Source organism: Ornithorhynchus anatinus, chromosome 8, assembly GCF_004115215.2.
Source record: "Ornithorhynchus anatinus isolate Pmale09 chromosome 8, mOrnAna1.pri.v4, whole genome shotgun sequence".
Classification (NCBI taxonomy): Eukaryota; Metazoa; Chordata; class Mammalia; order Monotremata; family Ornithorhynchidae; genus Ornithorhynchus; species Ornithorhynchus anatinus.
The window spans coordinates 22,892,259-22,913,677 of NC_041735.1; the positions used below are offsets into that span (position 1 = coordinate 22,892,259).

Sequence of the window (21,419 nt, forward strand, 5' to 3'; positions counted from 1 at the left end):
TACTTTCAAAATAATAATAACAGTGTGGTATTTTCTAAGCACCTATTATGTGCCAAACACTGTTCTAAACACTGTTCTAAGAGACAAGGTAATTAAGATGGATACAGTCCCTGTTCCACATGGGGCTCACAATCTTAATCACCATTTTATAGATGAGGTAACACAGAAGTGAAGTGACTTGTCCATGGTCACACAGCAGACATACGGCGGAGCCGGAATTGGAACCCACATCCTCTGACTCCCAGGCCTGTGCTCTTTCCACTAGGCTGGGTTGCTTCTCATACATCCCCAGGTGCTCAGTACAGTGCTCTGCTTGCAGCAGGCGCTCGACAATAGCTACAGATTGGCTAAGTCTTGATGCTCCGCATGGGGCTCAGAAGGGGGCCGGTCAGCATGGACACACAGTTGTTTGAGCAGTCGGGAATCTCCTGTCGCTTTTGGCCGGGGCCCTGCAGCCCCCAGGACAAGACGGCAGAACAGAGCATGGACTTTACAGAGATTGTAGCTACCTGACCTTCGGGGACAAGCCTACGTCACACCCATGGCCAGTAGGGGTGGTGGGGATGAGGAGAGGTGGGAGGAAGAAGCTGAAACTTCTAGTTCTCAACTACTCTTAGAGCCAACGGCATAAGAGGTGGCAAGGTCCCTCTGGCTCTTGAAATCCACCCCCATCCAGTGGCTGCTGCTCTTAAGACAAGGCAGATTTCAATGGCTCTAAACCGTCTGCCACCTGCCTGCCCTCCAGGAGGGCCGAAAGGAGAACTCGAGACCTCAATTGCTTGGTGATCTTCCTGCGACAGCTCGCTAGACCTCCCTGTAACTGGGATACTGAAACCACGAAATCGTTTCATTTTCTCTTCTCAGAGGATTCTGCTCTCGGCTACTCCCGGTAGGGCCAGATGTTCACTCTTGCCCTGCAGGGGATGCTGGGAGTTGAACCTAATCTCTTTACCGGTTTGTGGTGGCAGGGTCGGGGGGGAACGTTTCTTGCTATCTTTTCAAAACTAAACAAAAAATGTCTGTTTCCCCATGCGTTTTGTGGATCAAAAGAACCCAGGATTCTTGAAAGGATCTGATTGGAGTGGGGTGTCCTTGGGCTTAGCTGCAGCATCCTGAGGGGTCACTGCTAGACCGTGATGACTGACCTTCCCTACATTATCTAGGAGTCGGGGGTGGGCAGAAGGGGAAGAGAGCCAAAGCTCCCCACCAACACACATACCCTCCCTCTCGTCTTCTCTCTCTCGCTCCTTAGGAGCTTTCCTCACAGCATTGGTTTCTTCTCATGATAACCCCTGCAGGGCAGTGCTCTAACCCCCAAAATCCACTATTTACAACACAACTAATGATGCACTGGTTCCCATAACCTGGGCCCTTTCCATCCTCACTCCTACCCTTCTTTCCCACTCTGGCTCTTCCAGGCAATCCTCCCGGCAGTGACGCCCTGACAACAGGGTCCCCTCATGTCTGACCCTTTGAAAGCAGGGTCTCCTCCTGACAGCTACCCCTGACAACGGGGTCCCCTCCTCATGATGACCCAACTTTTAAGGAGGTCACTGGGCAACACTCCCTGCTGGTGACAAACTGTCATTTCTGGGCTGGATATGGACGAAGCTGGAGCAGCCCAGGCTGGTCGGCCAGAAGGAGCGCCAACCTCAGAACTTCCTGCAGAGGACAACTCCACATAGACACCTCCCGGGACCAAGGCGCCTTCTTTCCATCACGTACCTGTCTTCCCTGTTGCGATCCACCGAGTAGAACTGCTTTCGGAGCCACCTAGGACCAAAAACACACACACACGCATCCGGAGACGGTGTAATTCCCTGGTGTTACCCGAGCACGGGGTGGGGGGAGGAATCTTCCAATTTCATCCTAAAAGCCAGCCTTGTCTCCAGCTGAGGCCTTCTACCCAATAGGTGTGGGCCACCCATGCTGAGTTCAGGCCTGAGCAGGAACGGGTCTGCAGGAAGCCCAGAAAGGCCTCATGGGACACCCTCGGCCGGCACCCCCGAGCTGTCCCGATCCTGGCTGGGTCAGGGGTGCCCTCCACCCGATGCCTTGGGGGCGGAACGCGGGGATCCGGCTGACCTCTCGATCTGCAGTGGGGTGGCCGCCTTGACAGTATCAGTCACCAGCCAGTTCAGGCCTCTGATCCACATGTTCACTTCTTCCTCCGACGTGGCTGGGGAGAGGACCAGAGCCGTGAGCGGGTCTGTCTGATCCGGGAGTGCTCTGGAACTGACTGCCGTCCTGGGCGTTTGGCCCTCTGGGACCTCTGTTCTAGGGATCCGACTCCTTCAAACAATGGGGCTTCCCAATCTCCCACAGCCCATTCCCCACTCTCCCTGCTCCGAGGATGACCTGGTTCCATCCTTCCCTCAGGACTTCATTTCTCTGGCTTCTCCAACTCCTGACATCCCACTGAGCCCCTTGTCCCTCACCCTCCAGAAAAATGTTCCCAAGAACTAAATATCCCCTGAATAATAATGATAATTATGGTACTTGTTTAGCACTTACTATATACCAAGCACTATTTTAAGTGCTGAAGCTGATACAATTACGTTGGACATAGTCCCTGTCCTACACAGGACTCACATTCTCATGCCCATTTTACAGATGAGGTAACTGAGGCATGGAGAAGCCAAGTGACTTGCCTTAGGTCATACAGCAGACATGTGGTGGAGCCAGAATTAGAGCTCAGGTCCTTCTGACTCCCAGGTCCGTGCTCTATCCACCTAAGCCATGCTGCTTCTTGAAGCCTCCCTCCTCCCACCACCCACCATTTGGGCCAGGCCACCCCCACCCCTCGGCCTGTCCGCCCACTCCCAGGCTCCCACACCTTGAAGACTCAGGGTTTTCAGTCGGAACTCCATCCCGTACAGAATGACGAAGCAGTGGGACTGGTCTGGCCGGAACGAAGGGTCCTCCTGATAGCGGTCAAAATCCCGGGAGCTCTTCCCAGGCCGGATTTCCTTGATCTCACGGATGTCAACTGGGAAGGGAAGGAGGGAAGGCAGAGTTAGTCCAGGGGTCCCTGAAACAGACTACTTGTCCACCCAGGCCCTAAGGGGGGGTAGTTCTCAGCTCTGCCTTCTGGCTGCCTGGAGGACTCACACACTCCACCTTCTCTTCCCCCAAACCAGGGCAGCATCTCCCCTGACCTGTCATATCCCTAAAATGGGCATCTTTTTCCTTCTGGTGGTGACCCCTCCTACTCTCCCTGAAGTGGCTCATCCCTGCCCCGGGCCCACCCACAGGCCCTTTCACCCAGAGATGGTGCCAGAGGCCCAAATAACAGCGGGAGCCCGGGAGAGAGGATCCAGCGTGGCCTAGTGGAAAGAGCACATACTTGGGAGTCAGAGGACGAGGGTTCTAATTCCGGCCCTGCCACTTGTCTGCTGTGGGACCCTGGGTGAGTCACTTCACTTCTCCATGCCTCAATTACTTCATCTATAAAATGGGGGTTAAGACTGTGAGCCCCATGTGGGACAGAGACTGTGTCTAATCTGATTACCTTGTATCTACCCCGAACCTTAAATCAATGCCTGTCACAGAGAAAGCGCTTAACAAATACCACAGTCTTATTATTATTATTTTCTGCCGGTCAGTTGGCCACATGCTAGACTAGAGGGGGCAGACTGTCCTCTAGACTGCAAGCTCATTGTGGTAAGGGAATGTGTCTGTTCACTGTTGTATTGTACTCTCCCAAGCGCTTAGTACAGAGCTCTGCACAGAGTAAGTGCTCAGTCAATACGACTGACTGACTGAATGACTGAAAGCAAACAGGGTCAGGGAAGAGCTCTGCAATCCACCAGGGGCCATTCGACAAGGGGTGCACAAATCCCCTGCTCAGTAGTCCGGGGCGCCTCTTTCCCACTGTCCACTGACCTCCCAGAGACTAACGTCTGGATTCAAAGGCTCCCAGCAGCCACGCGAATAGGGAGGCATCTTGGTAACCAAAGGCAGGCGGGGGTGCAGAGCCGACTCTGGTTGGCATCGACAGGGCTGACTTCACCCCCAGCCAAACACCCACCAGCCAGATCAATTGATAGTATTTACTGAGTGCTTACTATGTGCAGAGCACTGTGCCTCTATAAGCCCTCACCATGAGACAGGGCCTGCATCTGATCTGACTATAAGCTCTTCTCTAGACTGTAAGCTCACTGTGGCTAGGGAATGTGTCTGTTATATTGTACTCTTCCAAGTGTTTAGGACAGTGCTCTGCTCACAGTAAGCATTCAATAAATAAAACTAAAATAAAAATAAATATTGTATCTGCCCCAGAACCCCGCTCAGCGCAGGACAGGGATAGAGTAAGCGCATAACAACTGCCGAGATTATTGCTGTCATTAGCCGGAGCAGCAGAGTTTACTGCGTGCACCTTGCTAGACGTTCCGGGGACACATTCCAAAGACACACTCCCTACCCTTAAGGAGCTTAAGCTCCCATGAAGCCAGACAGTAGACACCTAAGCCTATTGTCCACTAAACCGTCTTTTTTTAATAGTATTTATTAAGCACTTACTATGTGCCAGGAATTGAACTAACCACTGGGGTAGATATAAGCTCATCAGTTTGGAACCAGTCCATATCCCACATGGGCTCACTCACAGTCTTAATCCCCATTTTACAGATAACAGGCACTCTCCCTCACTTGTCTGCTGTGGGGCCATGGGCAAGTGGCTTAACTTTTCTGTGTCTCAGTTACCTCATCTGTAAAATGGGGGTTAAATTCTACTCCCTCTTACCTACTGAGAGCCCCATGTGGGACAGGGTCTGTGTCCAACCTGATCATCTTGAATCGTATTTATTGAGCAATTACTGTGCACAGAGCATCTTACCAAGTGCTTAGGAAAGTACAATAAAATAGAATTGGGAGATACAATCCCGCCTACAACTAGCTCTAGAGGGTACTTAGTACAGTGCTTGGAACATAATAAGCTCTTAAAAAGTAGAATAGAATACGCTTTCCCCTGGCCAATCTTAATTTTGGTGACTTCTGATTATCATAAGCATTTCCTGAGGTTCCTAAAGGCACCAGCCCCTTGGGGCAGATGCAGGGAATGGTAGGCTTCCTCCCTCTTCCCCCTCACTCCTGGGGGTTGCTTGTGGAGTTTACAATCTATGGGGGAGTTAAATACAGAAAAAGTCAACCCTCCTGCATAATGGAAAAACTTACAATAATGACAACACAATAGGAAGAGAAGAAAACAGAATCGAGTGGTGGGTCAGGGTCAGAATCTCAGCTCTTGGGAGCCCAACCCCTGCTTTAATCACTCAATCAATCAATCAATCGTATTTATGGAACACTTACTGTATGCAGAGTCAGTCAGTCAATTGTATTTATTGAGCGCTTACTGTGTGCAGAGCACTGTACTAAGAGCTTGGGAGAGTACAAAATAACAGACATATTCCTTGCCCACAATGAGCTCACAGTCTAGAGGGGGTGACAGACATTAATATAAATGAATCAATTACAGATGTGTACATAAGTGCTGTGGAACTGAGGGAAGGGTGAATAAAGGGAGCAAATCAGGGGATGCAGAAGGGAGTGGAAACAGAGGAAAATGAGGGCTTAGAAAGGGAAGGCTTCTTGGAGGAGATGTGTCTTCAATCATTCAATCTCTCAATCATTTGATCCATTAATTGATTGCCAGTGTGGAATCTAGTCTGGCAGCAGAGAATGCACACACTGAAGGGAGCCCTACCTAGTGTCCCCTAATAATAATTATATTTGTTAAGTGCTTACTATGTGCTAGGCACTGTACTAAGCGCTGGGGTGGATACAAGCAAATCAGGTTGGACATGGTCTCTATCCCACATGGGACTTACAGTCTCAATCACCATTTTGCAGATAACTGAAACACAGAGAAATGAAGTGACTTGCCCAGGGACACACAGCACACAAACGGCAGAGCTGTGTTTAGCACCAATGACCTCCAGAGAATCCCTGGCCCCTCTGAGTGGTTCTCAGCCTAAAGAGGAGAGGACAGACCTAGCTACAACCTTTAATCTACTGAGCACTGCACTAAGCTTTTGGGAGAGCTCAGTGGATTTAGCAGACATGACACCTGCCCTCAAGGCATAGAGAGTCTAGTGGGGAGGAGAGACAGACAGATGGTAGCCACCTAGACCAGTGGGCTAGACCTCGGGGCTCCTCCCTCACCTCTGGATTCTGGGGGGGCCTGGGAAGCCCTGGTGAGGAGGAGGGGGGGCCTGCTGAGGGTCAGCTTGGGCTTCAGATGGCTCAAGACTCCCAGCTTGCCCAGTGTCTTACCTCCACAGCCCCCAGGTGGCTCCTAACATCCTCAAACTCAATAAAACCGGCAAAGCAAGCAGCAGTGGGAAGACAGGCAAGGAGCCTCGTCTCTCTGCATCCCAGGTTCTGGGAGAGTTTACCTCCCAGCTAATACCCCCTTTGCCCACCCGTCTGTCAGCCTCACGGGCCTAGTTCCTGGAAAAGCTGAACATTTCGGGGCAAAACGTGGACGACCTCTGGTGATTCAGATTTTCTTGACACAAGATGGTGCCTGGGGCCAATCGGCAAGAACGCTACCCAGCAACGACCCGACCTGGGCTGTTTGTGTGAGCTCTCAGAACTGGAACTTGGAAGTCACCCAACGCCAGGGCAGACAACTTGGGGGACCAGTTAATCAGCCCAGAGGGTGTGGGGTAGGGGAAGGGGGGGGGGTTTCCCCAGATGCCCTGAGACAGAGGAGGAGAAGTGGGGGAAGGAGGCGGAGGAGAGAGAAATGAGGCGGCAGAAGGAAAAACTGACTTCACGAGACCCTGCTTCGGTCCTACCGGATGTGGTGGCACCAGGCAGAGGGGTCAGGTGGGAGGTGAAGGTCCTCAGACTTATCAAAACCCTTTTAAATCAATCAATGGCATTTCCTGAGTGCTTACTGTATGCAGAGCAATGTTCTAAGTGTTTGGGAGAGTACAATACAACAGGGTTGGTAGACATGTTTCCTGCCCACAAGGAGCTCAAGTCTAGAGGGGGAGACAAACAATATACATGAATGATTCATTCACAGCAGGCTCAAAAGAAAGGTCGAATTAATCACTGGTATTTATTCAGCACTTTCTGTGGGCAGAATACTGTACTGAGCACTGGGGAAAGTTCAGTACAATAAAGTTGACAGACAAGATCCCTGCCCATAAGGAGCTCTCAGTCTAGAAGGGGAGACAGACATTAAAATAGATTATAGATGGGGGAAATAGCAGTGCAAAGGTCTGTAAATTAGTGCTGTAGGGGTAAGGTGATTATCAAGTTCTTTCCGGGTTTACACCCAAGTGCACAGGATGTGCATAGAAAGGAGGATGAATAGGGAACATGGGGGCTTAGTCAGGGATGGCCTCTTCGAAGAAATGTGACTTTAGGAGCCGTTTTGAAGACGGGGAGAGTAGTGTTCTACTGGATATGAAGGGGGAGGGAGTTTCAGGACAGAGGGAGGAGGTGGGCAAGGGGTCGGCGGTAAAGTAGATGAGACGAATACACAGGGAACAAGTTAATAACAGTAAAAATTATAGTATTTGTTAAGTGTTTACTATGTGCCAAGCATGGTTCTAAGCACTGGGGTAGGTACAAGGTAACCAGGTTGGTCCCAGTCCCTGTCCCACATGGGGCTCACGGTCTCGATCCCCATTTTACAGATGAGGTAACTGAGGCACAGAGAAGTTAACTGACTTCCCCAAGGTCATTCAGCAGACAAGTGGCAGAGCTGGGATTAAAACCCACAACCTCTGACTCCCAAGCCCATGTTCTTGCCACTAGGCCATGTTATTTATCAAGCTGGCTTTAGAGGAGCAAAGTGTCTGAGTAGGGTTGTTACAAGAGATCGGTGAGATAAAGTAGGAGGGGGAGCGCTGAGCAGGGGCTTTGTCCTCACAGCCTCCCTGGGAACAGCACAGGGTAGGGAGAAGTCCTCCAGTTCTGCAGATGAGATGCTGGGAGATCAGAGGTGGAGGGTTAGGGCCCTGAACAGGCTGAAATCTGAGGCCCAGGCTGAGGCGTGCCTCACAGGTAAGGTTCACAGCCAGCCTAGCCTCGCTTCCCATCTCAGAGATCTGGGTCTGACGGGACTTCTAGTCTCAGCAGGCACCTGGGGACTTCTAGGTGACCGAGCTGCACTGCAGCAGCACAGGGCATCACACCTCCGTGCCTGGTATCACACCTCCGTGCCTAATGGAGGTGGTCATGCTTCTGTCTCCTTCCTCTCACCCTCTGGCCAATGCTGAGAACTGAGGAGAGACCGTGATCACCTCGGCCCGGCCAGGCCCAGGCCCTCCCTCCTTTGTGCTCTGAAGAGGAGGCATTGGGAGTCGCTGCCCCAGATCTAGTGGGAGGAGCACAGACGGCCAGTCTGAGGAGAGCAAGAATTGGTTGGCTTGGGAGGGAAGGGGAGAGGCTCAGGCTCAGGGTGGGAGGAGGCTCAGAGAGAATTTTCAGCCCCGACTGAAGACGAAACCTCGAAGGGAAGGGGCCAGTCCAGGTGTCCTTTGCAGCTAATGGGGAGGAAAGATGATCCCCAAGGGGAGGGGGAGGGTTAAAACCAGGATCCTCGTACGTAGCTTGTAGGAAACTCTTGGTTTTGCTGAAGTTTTACTGGGTCAAAGTGTCGAGCAAGGCCACGGTGGAGAAAGCAGACGTCCACCCTAGTCCAAGAGTCCATCCGGCCAGCTGCAAGACTCCCTATGCTGGCCCAGGAGTGGCCTAGCAGCTCACCACCCTGTGAGCCCTCTACTCGGGACACAGAGAGACCCTCACCAGACGGGGAAACTGGTGCGAAAACCAGGACAGGGCTGACCGGGCTCCACTGACCCTGACCCAGGAGCCCAAAGCTAGGGTCCACAGAGGCAAAGGTTGGGGGTGGAGGGGACACAGGAAAGGGGTAGTACGATCCCACCCGGACCACCCCCAACCCACCCACCCACGCCACAGGACACGGCCACAAGGCCCAGGGACAGTCCAGCATCCCATCGAGAGAGGACACCAAATGGTGTCCCTTCAAACACAAATTAGCGCTGTCTCCCCACCTCCCCTATGGCCAGGGCCGGGCCCTTCTCTCTCCTCCTCCCCCTGCAGCGCCACAGCCTTGACAGGAAGTAGCACCCCTCCACAATCTCTTGAGAGCGGCAAACACCTCTGATCCAGGTAATGCGGCAAACCTGCGCCGACACAACCAAGCGAAAAACACAGGCACCCGCCTCTGCCTCGAGTCGTCCTCAGCTACCAGTGGGCTCCTGCCGGAAATGTCACAACCCTCGGCTCAGGAGAAGGACCTTCTATCAGTCTGCCCTGCTCGGGCCTTGCCTGGCCCATGGGAACCGTGCTCCTGAGCTGAAGTTAAACCTGGCTGTACCTCAGTGTCCTCCCTGCCCCCAGCCTGGCTCTCAGCATGCTCCATTCTGGATGTGAACTTTGTGGGGAAGGGAGAGGGAGAGAGAGAAGACAGCAGGGTAGTGCCTGACATACCACTGGCCTGGAACCCCAGTGGGCCGAATCAAAAATACGGTGACCATAGGGTGGTTGAGGCAGTGCGGTGGAATTTACCACAGAAACGTAACTGTCATCAGGGCAGCCCTCGAGAGCCCTCTCAAATCATTCATACGTTTATTCGATGGAATTTCTTGAGCGCTTGCCTGTGTGCAGAGCACTGCACTAAACGTTTGGGAGAGTACAGTGTAAGAGTAAACAGATATATTCCCTGCCCATAAAGAGCTTCCAAGCTATTACCTGGATGTGCACCAGGCCCTTTGAAGATGACAGTAAAAGTAGAGGACAGGGTCCTTGCCCACAAGGGGCTTACAATCTAACGATCAGTCTGGCCCCAGGGTGGAAGTAGGGAGCCAGAATGGAGATGGGGAGAGAAAACATGGCGGCTTCCCAGGAGGTGGCTATTCCAGAAGGAGGGGCTGTGGGAAGCGGCGGTTTCGAATCCCATTGATGTGGGTCTCTGCGAGCGAGGGCCGGGGTGAGGGTCCCTCTCCCCATCCGCCAGCTCGGCCCCCCCAGCCCGTGGGAACGAAGCTGCCTCTGTTCTCGGCTCCCCGAGGCCTGAGAAGGGAGGAGGAGGAGGCAGGGCTCTGTGGCAGCCCATCCTGCCCGGGCAGGATGTGTGGGCCCTGCCTTCGGCGCCACCACACAACTCATCCCCGGGTGCTGGGAAAGGGGGGTAGCGGGGGCCCCGGCACCACAGCCGGGCCATGGCTTCCTCCCTGTTCCACGGGCCACAAGCCACTTCCTGCGCGGAGCCCCTATTCCTGCAGCCCGGGGGGTAGACTGGCCGGAGCCCCCTCCCCACGTGGAGGCTGCAACCCGGTCCGCTCCGGCCAAAGACAACCTGGGATGAGACAGGGCCACCTGGCCGATCCGGGCCTCGCTGTCAGACTCTGGTTCCGGAAGGAGAAGCGGCCCTCCCCGGTCCCCCGCCTCTGCTCCCACGTTTGGTTCCTCCGGGCTGGGGAGTGGGCCCGGCCCCAAGAGCGACTCCGTGGGAGCATGCGTGCAGGGGAGGAGATGTGACTCATGTCAACACCGCATGCCCCGCCCCAAACCGCAGCCGCTTCTCCTGCCACCTTCCTGCCCCTGCAGGGATGGGCTGCTCCCCCCACCAGCCCTTTCAGCCCATGTCAGCCTCCCCCCAACCCATTCCTGGACAGGGGCGTACTTGGGGGGGGGGCAGATGGGCACTGAGCCAATGGGCCCCTTCACAAACCAGGTCCCCCTTTCGAGAAGCAACACTGGCGTAGTGGATAGAGCACGGGCCTGGGAGTAGGAAGGTCATGGATTTTAATCCCGGTTCTGCCACTTGTCTGCTGTGTGACCTTAGGCAAGTCAGTTCACTTCTCTGGGCCTCAGTTACCTCATCCGTAAAATGGGGATTGAGACTGTGAATCCCATGTGGAACAGGGACTGTGTCCAACCCAATTTGCTTTTATCCACCCCAGCACTTAATACAGTACCCGGCACTAAGTAAGCACTAAACGAATACCACGATTATTATTGTTATTATTGTTTCTGCTCTGCCCTGAGGTTCCCCCACTGCAGCTGTAAAACACAACTCCTCTTCCTCCTCCCTCAAAGAGTCCTGCTTTCCGCTGGTCATATCAGGTCCCGGGACCCTCCAGCCCACCCCCGGCCACTAACCTTGAGATCTCTCACTGGGCAGACAGAAAACACTACGTCTGTCACATGTCTCCCCCAGCATCTGTCCCATCAGCAGTGTAGGGGAGATTCAGCCCCCTCCTAGTCCAAGATCCGAATCCCTCCCTTCCTCCTTCTGCCCTGGGTTCACCCTCCTTTTCCTCTTCAATTTCTCCCCCTCCTTCTGCTTCTCCTCCTCTAAACCTGGCCTGGTCTCCCCAGGCCTGCAGACAGCAGAGAAGTAGCATGACCTACTGAGAAGAGCACGGGTCTGGGAATCAGAAGGATCTGGTTCTAATCCCGGCTCTGCCACTTTGTTGTGTGATCTTGGGTAACTCACTTCACTTTTCTGGGCCTTAGTTACCTCATCTGTAAAATTGGGGGTTAAGACTTGAGATCCATGTGGGACATGGACTGGGTCCAAACTTGTATTGACCCCAGTGCTTAGTACACTGCACATATTAAATTCTAAACAAATACCTTTAAAAAAAAAAAGACTCCCAAAGCACCTGGTTTCTAAATAGTCAATGGCATTTACTGAGCACTCACTGGGTGCAGAGTACTGTACTAAGCACTTGGGAGAGTATGGATAAAGATGAAGTTGATGGTGAGGATGAGGCATTCACTGTCTCCTCCAAGGCCCGTTCATTCATTTTTTCAATCGTATTTATTGAGCACTTACCGCGTGCACAGCACTGTACTAAGTGCTAGGAAAGTACAATTCGGCAACAGAGACATCCCTACCCAACAACGGGCTCACAGTCTAGAAGAGGGGAACCAGACAATGAAACCAAACAAGTAGACAGGCAACGACAGCATCGTGTCCAGTCCCCTGTCTGGTCCCCAGGTGGAAGTCATAGAGGGATACTAAGGCACAGAGAAGGGCAAGGGATCACCCCAGGACACAGAGCAAGGGACAGAACAAGATTAGAATCTGCAAACTCAGAGTACCTTGTCCATTTCTTAAACTTGTGGTCCACCCCACCGTCACCAGCCTGCCCTGAGAAGAGACTCAGGAGTCCAGGGTAACACCCACGGCACCTTCTCCACACTCCTTCCTACTCCAATCGATCAGTCGTTTTTATTGAGGACCTACTACGCACAGAGCACCGTACTAAGCGCTTGGGAGAGTACAGTAGAACAGAGCTGGTAGACATATTCTAGCTTACAGTCTAGAGGGGGAGACAGACGTTAATATAAATAAATGACAGAAATGTACATAAGTGCTGTGGGTTGGGAGCGGAGATGAACAAAGGGAGCCCGAGGAAACCGATCCCCAGCAAGAGTAGGTCACCCAGCAGGCCCAGTGGTAGCGCCGGAACTAGAACTCGGGCCTCGCGACTCTCAGACCCCGTGAGCGCTTTCCACTAGAACATGTTTCTGGCTGAGTCACGACTGCACAAGTATCAGCTGGACCTGCGGGCGGCCGAGCGTCCCTGTGGACCACAGAGGCGACCACACAGGCGCAGGGGGGCGTCCCGCCCCCCGGCTCGCTCCCTCTCCTCCATCCGGCCGGAAGAGGCTACAATCGGGGTCCCCTGGGCTTTCCCGAGCCCGGCCCCCCCAACGGGGTCTACACCGGAGGTCAGGGAAACTGGCCTGGAGGATGCTTTTCCGAGCTGTTGTCTCTCCCGGGGACTCCTGATTATGGTCGTGATTTAGCTCCTACTGCGTGCCAAACACCATGCCAAGCGCTGGGGCCCCTGTGAGGTGATCAGACCGAACCCCGCCCACGTCCCTCCACAGAGCTCCCAATTAAGAGGCCGGGGAGCCGGTAACTTATGGCCATTTTACAGGGGAGGAAACCGAGATACCGAGGGGTTGGCGACATGGCCAGATCAACCAGCGGGGCAGAGAGGCAATCAGAAGCCGGGTCTCCTTTCCATTGGGCCGTGCTGCCCTAGCATCCTCTGCTTTCCTGGTGGCCAATCCCAGGCCAGAGATCTGGATCACCCGTCTCCACTAAGGGTCTAGGCAGCTTGAGAGGTAGAGGGGGAGGAGAACAGAGTACTTACTGAGTGCTTACTGGGTACAGAGCACTGTACTAAATTCTTGGGAGAGTACAATACAAGAGTTAGTAGACAGAGAAGTAGTGTGGACTAGTGGACGAAGCCCGACCTGGGAGTCAGAAGGTCGTGGGTTCTAATCCTGGCTCCACCATCCGTCTTCTATGCGACCTTGCGCAAGTCACTTCACTTCTCTGGGCCTCAGTTACCTCATCTGTAAACTGGGAATTTAGACTGTGAGCCCTGCATGGGACAGAGACTCGATTTGCTTGTATCCACCCTAGCGCTTAGTACAGTGCCTGGCCTTAGTAAGCTTACGTTGCCTTAGTAAGTGCTTAACAAATATCATGATTACTAAGGATCTGGGCTCCAATCCCGGCTCTGCCACTTGTCTGTGTGACCTTGGGCAAGAGGCATAACTTCTCTATGCCTCAGGTACCTTATCTAAAATAGGGATTAAGACTGTGAGACATGGACTGTATTCAACCTATTTAGTTTTTATTTATTCCAGCACTTAGTACAGTGGTTGGCACAGAGTAAGCACTTAAATATCAAAAAACACCAAAAACCCACATTCCCCACCACGAGAAGTTTACAGTCCAAACCCCTCTGTAAACCAGGAACTGGGTCCCTTGACCCAATGTGGGCATCAGAGAGGACATTAGTCCCTTCCCAAGAACAGGTGGAGCTGAATCAGCCAACAGCCCTAACTTACCCTCTCCCCTGCCGCCTCAGCCACCTTACTCCAACCAGCAGCCTCCTCCTCTCCCTCTTGCTCAAAGGGGAATAGGGAGCGGAGGGTCAGAGACCCTCTTTCTTTCCCACCTTCCCCCCAACCAACCCCAGTGCCCCCAGGGAGCCATCCTGTTCTCTGAATGACGACGCCAGGAAAAGGCTGTTGAGAGGGGAAGGCCAAAAAGGGGGGTAGAACAGCGCTCTGTGGAGCTGGAAAAGTCAGCCTTTGTGGGTTGGCTGAACAATAATAATAATAATAATAATAATTATGGTAGTTGTTAAGCGCTACTACGTGCCAGGCACTGTTCTAAGTGCTGGGGCAGATACAAGATAATTGGGTTGGACATAGTCCCCATCCCACATAGGGCTCACAGTCTTCATCCCCATTTTACAGATGAGGGAACTGAGGCCCAGAAGTTAAGTGACTTGCCCAAGGCCACGCGGCAGACACGTAGCAGAGCCGAGATGAGAACCCACGACCTTCTGACTCGCAGGCCCATGCCATGCCTCTGCGGGTTGGCTGGTCTCGCTCTCGTGTCCTGTGGGGAATACCACAGGGGGGCTGAGGCCAGGGTCACTGAGGGAAGCGGGAATCCCCACTGGGAAGCTGATCCCTAGCGGGGAGTTGGAGGTTGGGGGCCGGGGGGGGGGGGGGGGCGCGGAGGGGGCCTTCCCAGAGATGGAGGGCTCTGCTGTGAATAGCTGGGGCTGGGTCCAGGGCCTGCGGGCTGAGCTCATTCCAGTCAATTTCAAAACAAAACAAAATCCTTGGGTTTTGGCCAAGCCCAGGTTCAAACGCTACCCACATCCTGCCCCACTCGCCTCCGTCGCCCCCCTCCGGGCTCTTTCCCCCCTCCCATCCCCCCAGAGTGGGGGCGGCAGACCCACCGGCCACCAACAGGAAGGAAGAAGCTCCGTCCCCAGCTCGGCCTGCAGCCGGAGCCTCTTCCTGATCCCGGCCCACCAGGCGGCTCCGGGCCGGAACGCATCCGGCAGTGAGGCGGAGTGGAGGAGAAGGAAGAACCAGAGCCCGGGGAGGCCCGGCAAACTGGGAGGAGGGCCACGGAGCGCTTCTCCAGGGCCTGGGGGCCACCAACACTCTCAGTGGGTACAGACGCTAGAGAGGAACCGGCAATGCCAGGCCCCGGCCCAAGAGTCCAGCCCAGGCGAGCAGCGAACCTCCCTCTGGAGGGCCAGGGGCCGGACCGGCCGAAGGGGTCCCATCCCCTCGGGTCACCACGGCTCCGACGACCATCCGAGGTGGCCCGGGCGGGGTGAGTGATTTCTGATCTTTGAGTCCAAGAGCTGGAGGGTGCTGACAGGAAGGGTGGGATGAGGACCCTGGGGAGTTCCTGCCACCGCCCACTGGGGCTGCATACCCCGAGAGAGAAGGGGCCGAGAGGGCCACCCTGCCCCCCAGGCGTGGCAGACAGACAGACCGAAAGCCTCATAGAGCACCAGGGAGGCGGCTCTGGCTGGGGCAAGCTACTCGCGAACACCTGGAGGGTCCTCCCTTTTCACATAATAATGGTATTTGTTAAGCGCTTACTATGTGCCAGGCATTGTACTAAGCGCTGGGGTGGATACAAGCAAATCGGGTTGGGGACAGTCCCTGACCCACATGGGGTTCATAGTCTCATTTTACAGATGATGTAACTGAGGCCCAGAGAAGCGAAGAGATTTGCCCAAGGTCGCACAGCAGACAAATGGCAGGGCCAGAATTAGAACCCATGACCTTCTGACTCCCAGGCCCATGCTCTATCCATTATGCCATGCCGCTTCCCCAGCACACATCCGGCAGACAATCCCTCTCCCCACCATCAAAGCTTTATTGAAGACACACCTCCTCCAAGAGGCCTTCCAAGAGGCCTTCCCTGACTAAGCCCTCATTTCCTCTTCTCCCACTCCCTCCAGCCTCACCCTTGGATCTGCTCCCTTTATTCACCCCTCCCTAAACCCTAAAACACTTATGTATATATCTGTAATTTATTTATATTAATGTCCATCTCCCCCTTTAGACTGTAAGCTCGTTGTGGGCAGGAAACGTGCCTCCCAACTCTGTTATATTGTTATATCATACCCTTCCAAGGGCTTAGTACAGTGCTTTGCACACATTAAGTGCTCAATAAATATGATACAAGAGGAGAGGGGGAGAGAAGAGGGAAAGACACAGGTCAGCTTCCTGTTCATCTTGCTACACAGTGTAACTTCAATCCATGGCATTTACCGAGTGCTTTGACTTTTCCTAAAGACTTCACACCAATGACCTCACTTGATCCTCATAGCATCCCTGAGAAGTAGGTACTCTTATCCCCACTACACAGATGAGGAAACTGCAAGAAGGCAAGTGACTTATCCAAGGTGATACGGGAAGCCAGTGGCAAAACTGGGACTAGAACCCCAATCTTCTAGTCCCTTGGTTCCAGTCTTTCCTCTAATTTAGGACACTACAGACCCAACCACAGACAGGGTCCACTCCACTGTAAGCTATGCGAGGGCAGGGATCACGTCTACTAACAATGCTCTTCCAAGTTCTTAGTACAGTGTTCTGCACCCAGTAAGGGCTCAATAAATACCACTGATTGACTAGCAGCACTTTAGAAACAATGCGGCCTAGTGGAGAGTGCACAGGCCTGGGGGTCAGAAGGACCCAGATTCCAATCCCAGCTCCACCATTTGTCTATTGTGTGACCTTGGGCAAATCACTTCACTTTTTTGGGCCTCAGTTACTTCATCTGTAAAACAGGGATTCAGACTGTGAGCCCCACCTGGGACAGGGACTCTGCCCAATCCGATTTGTTTGTATCTGCCCAAGTGCCTGTACAGTGCTTGGCACATAGTAAGTGCTTAACAAATATGATCATTATTATCTATAAAGTGGGGAGTAGGAGTTATGAGACCCATGTGGGATATGGACTGTGTTCAATCTGATCAACTTATATCTACCCCAGGCCTTAGTACAGTGCTTAAGTGCACACAGTAAGAGCTCAAAAAATATGACAATAAATGAATGAATGGCACATAGTAAGCACTTAAATACCATTAAAAACAAAAAACACAATACCCATTCTTGCAGCCTGGTCTGCCTGTAGAGGGGTCTGGTCATCTCAGGGCCCTCCACCCTGTAGCAGCTGTGCTCTCCCAGGACCCTCCAACCCAAGTCCACTGGGCCTCGAGCGTTACCTATCCCAGCAGCCCTTCCTCTGGGCAGATGAGCCTCCTCCATGTCACTGGAAGCAAGCACTCAGTAAAGTACACCGCATGGAGTTGGCGCCCCATAAACGTCATCGACTGACTGAAACACACATGGCTGTCCAGCTCATTCTTCCCGGGGCTGCTCCACATCCCCTTCCCGATGGTAGGGAGGGACCCCAGGGACGGGTAAGCTGAGTCAACCCCCTGGCATGGCAGTGGGGTTGGCCCAGGCCAGCGGAGCCAGAGGGTTGTGGGGGGGACCGGAGAGGGGCAGAGGGACTGGAGTGACAGCCGCCCCCACCAGCACCCCCATAACTCTGTCTCAGCAGTCGCGGCAGAGGGGAAGGAGACTACTACTGGTGGGTACGCCTTCCGCTCACACCATTAGCCAATTACTACTGGTTCTAGTGTTGGGAGTAGCAGCAGTAGCGGGTGACGTATTGAGTGCCCGCTTGGATCCGTGGACCGTTGTAGGCCCTTGGGGAATGCAGAATAGTCGAGTGACCCATCCTTTGCCTGTAAGCAAGGAGCTTCCACTCAAAGGCTCCTTCTGCCTGCCCTCGAATGGCCCTGACCCACTCCAGGACCCTCTCTCTCTCAGTGCCCACCTGCCCTGGGTCAACGTTGAGGCTTCAAGTTGCTCTTCTCTTTGAATTTTGCTTTCTTCGGTGCTTGCAAAGACACAATGGAGAGCAACATTTTTTTTTCTTTTAAAACCACCCAAAACCCCCTTCAACATATTTAAGAAATCAGATCTCTGACATCTGGCAACAGCGGGGGTGGAGGCAGGTGTGAGCCTTTCATTTGTGATCTCTCCCCTCCTTCTCCACCATCTGGAACTCTCTCCCTCCCCCTTCCTCCCTCCCCTCCGGAGGCCCTGAGTCACTTCCCTAGCACCGAAGCTCACCATAAATCCTCCCTTTCTTCTCCAGCTCACGATTAACCCTCTCTGGACGGGGAGCCTTCGCCCCTGCATGCCCCCCCACCCTGCTCTCCAACCTACCCGAAGATGCCCGAAGGCTGGTGGAGAAGAGAGGGCTCAGAGCAGGGCCTGGCACACTGTAGGCGCTTAACACATTCAGGAATTAGTAAAGGTGATCCCAGTACATAAAATGGTTTTAAGGGACAATCACAATTTCTCCCTTTCTACAGAAAACTTGGTTTGGAAGCCGCCTTCTCGGAGCTTGCAGAAGCACGGGGACCTCTTGCCCACATATACACACACAGGTGGTGCTCAGATATTCCCTGTCCCCCAGCGGGCATCAGGAAGTCCCAATCGAGTGCCAGGGCCAACTCTCGGACCAGGCTTTCTTCTGCAAGTCCCAGGTGATGCCCAGAGTCCCGGCTAGGACAGAGGCCCGTGGAGGGCAGGGTCAGAAGCCGAGCCCCTCCGGCAAGCTGCAGGAGGGGGAAAGGAAGATGGCAGTAACCAGTTACCAGTAACCTCCAGACTCTAAGCTTGTTGTGGGCAGGGAATGCGTCTGCTAATTCTGTTGTACTGTTCTCTCACAAGTGCTTAGTACAGTACTCTACACATAGTACAGCACTCAATAAATCCCACTGATTAATGGTAAGGGTAGCTGCCAATCCCTCCAAAAACCCAGTGCCCACAGCGGGTCCACAGTGGGTACCAAACGACTGTCTGCCGGCCTTCTGGTACTCATTCATTCGTTCATACATTCTATCACATTTATTGAGCACTTACTGTGTGCAGAGTACTGTACTAAGCCCTTGGGAGTGCACAATACAACAATAAACAGACAAGTTCCCTGCCCACAACGAGCTCACAGTCTAGAAGGAAAGGTTCAGCTCCTACCCACCCCCTGAATCAGAAGGGTGGGGGGAAGAGGGGTGTGAATAATAATAATTATGATATTTGTTAAGCGCTTACTCTGTGCCAGGCACTGTACTAAGCACTGGAGTGGGTACAAGCAAATTCAGTGGGGGTGGGTTCAGGGGGAACAGACACCCTTCTTGGCACTGGCACCCAAAGGGGTCAGGGAGGGAACATGGTACTAACTGTGCCCATAGGATGGCACAGAAGCAAAGGAGCAGGTTAGCCATTCCGCTGCTCCCTGTTTCCAGGCCAAAGAGGGCACCAGGCCCAACCTGTAAACCATCTTCTCCATAGCTCAGAGGACCTCGGTTCTAATCCTGACTCCATCACTTGTCTCCTGTGTGACCTTAGGCAAGTCACTTAACTTTTCTGTGTTTCAGTTACCTGCAAAATGGGGATTAAGACTGTGAGCCCCATGTGGTATATGGACTGGGTCCAATTTGATTAGCTAGTATGCACCCCAGTACTTAGTACAGTATTTAGGGCACATAGTAAGCATTAAAAAACACCATTTTTAAAAAATCACAACTTCTTGGTACCTATTTCCTTTCCTGTAAAATAAGGATTCGATCATTCATTCAGTCTTATTTATTGAGCACTTACTGTGCACAGAGCACTGTACTAAGTGCTTGGGAGAGCACAATATAACAATAGACACATTCCCTGCCCACAGCAAGCTTACATTCTAGAAGGGGAGATGGACATTAATATCCATTTCACTCCGGGGGGCCAAAAGCCACTTCCTAGAGGGGCCAACAAGGGGCCAATGGGAGCCAGTCCGGGGCCACAAGGTTGGTTTCCGGTCTATGCTACTACATCTTTTCCTACTCCTCCGGCAGGAAGGCCCTGGGGGCTAAGGGGCAGCAAAAAGCTCCTTTGGTTCCAGGTAGCCACAAAGGGAGGCCACCTGGTGCCCAGGATGGAAGGGAGAGATACCGCGAGAGGCCACCGGCAGGGAAAGAGGTGATAATTCAGGCAGCTACTTTCCCGGGAGAAAGCAGTGTGGCCTAGCGGATACAGCACAGGCCTGGGAGTCAGAAGGACCTGGATTCTAATCCTGGCTTTGCCACTTGTCTGTTGTATGACCTTGGGCCAGTCAATTCACTTCCTCTGTGTCTCAATTTCCTCATCTGTAAAATGGGGATTAAGATTGTGAGCCCAATGAGGCATAACTGTGTCCAACCTGATTAGCTTGTATCTACCTCAGAGCTCAGTACAGTGCCTGGCGCAGAGTAAGCACTTAACAAGTACCATAAAAAAGAAAAAAATGAGATGAAACAGTCTGCCCCTCCTCTCTGCCCTGTTCCCCTCCTCTTTACATGCCCCCCATGTCTCCCAGGAAAGAAAGACACTCTGCCAATCTCCGCTTCACCCAGCAGCAGGGGTATAGGGGAGATAAGCTTCTAGGGGATAGAGTGAGGTGTGGGGGAGGGATTGCCTGCTAGTGACGGGTGCTCTGCTCTGAACCCTTTACTGCATTTGCAGGATTAACAATGGCATCCTTGCTTCGTCTCTCCTCCACCCCTTTCTTACTACCTTTGCCCTCTGATCCACCCCCTGCTCCAGCCCTGACCCCAGCTCACAACCTTGGAAGCCCTCCTCTCTTAGGCCTCCCACATCCGGGCACTAGTTCGGAGGTCAGGGACCATGTGCTCTCCATCACAGATGCCACTCGGCAAATGCTACAAGGGCCTGCCCCGATGTAGCCCACCCCTCTGCCCTCCAGAGCCTCCTGCCCCCTCCCCACCTAGTGCTGCTCCAGGGGTAGGGCCGGGGAGAGGACCCCCAGGGTTCGGTCAGGTCCCTCCAGGGAGAACTTGCCTGCAGCTGGTAGGGAAATCCTGCACCCTAACACCCAGCCAGGCTGGGCAGCTCCTCAATGGTAAGCTCACTGGTGCCCTCCCCGGTACAGAGTCATAAGCAGAATTCTTTTAGGAATTCCCCTCACCTCCCACCAAACACACACACACCTCCACCCCCCAAGGTGCCTTCGACCCATATGGCTATATTTCCCAGTCCCAGTCAGGGGGCCGCCCTGACCCTTCAAACTGCCCTTCCTGAAGCCTCCTGAACTCTGGGTTTAACCTCAGTGGACCCCCACAGACCTGCGGGCCCCCACAGGGGTCTGCCTCCCCCCTCCCCGGGCCCCCGCCAGCCGGCACCTGACCTTAGTGACTCAGTCACTGCGGGGAAGGGGTGAGCGGATGGGGGAGGGAGAGGCCGGAAGCTGAGCACCCAGCACCCCGGGCTCCCCGGGGCCCCCCTGCTGAGCCTAGGTTGGGCAGAGTGGGAAAAGGATTCCCATTTTACAGATGGGGAAAATGAATCCTTGACTCCTCTCTCATTCAACCCACATATTCAATCGGTCACTGAATCCTGTCGGCTCCACCTTTATAATGTCCCTAACATCTGCCCTTTCCCATCCATCCAAATTGCTACCACGTTAATCCGGTCACTTATCCTATCCTGCCTTGATTACTGTATCAGCCTCCTTGCTGACC

General features: G+C 53.5%; 1 protein-coding gene across 4 annotated transcripts in view; it reads right to left on the reverse strand.

Annotated features, from left to right (window-relative positions):
- The window catches only part of PLCG1 (phospholipase C gamma 1), an 82,491-nt gene that overhangs the window by 31,964 nt on the left and 29,108 nt on the right, over positions 1-21,419 (reverse strand). For all 4 annotated transcript variants that reach the window (XM_029071023.2, XM_029071022.2, XM_029071019.2 and 1 more), the window contains exons 3-5: positions 2,837-2,989; positions 2,086-2,179; positions 1,726-1,773 (exon numbers count right to left, since the gene is read on the reverse strand). In XM_029071023.2, the coding sequence (XP_028926856.1) occupies positions 1,726-1,773; positions 2,086-2,179; positions 2,837-2,989 (295 nt within the window). The remainder of the gene's footprint in view (positions 1-1,725; positions 1,774-2,085; positions 2,180-2,836; positions 2,990-21,419) is intronic.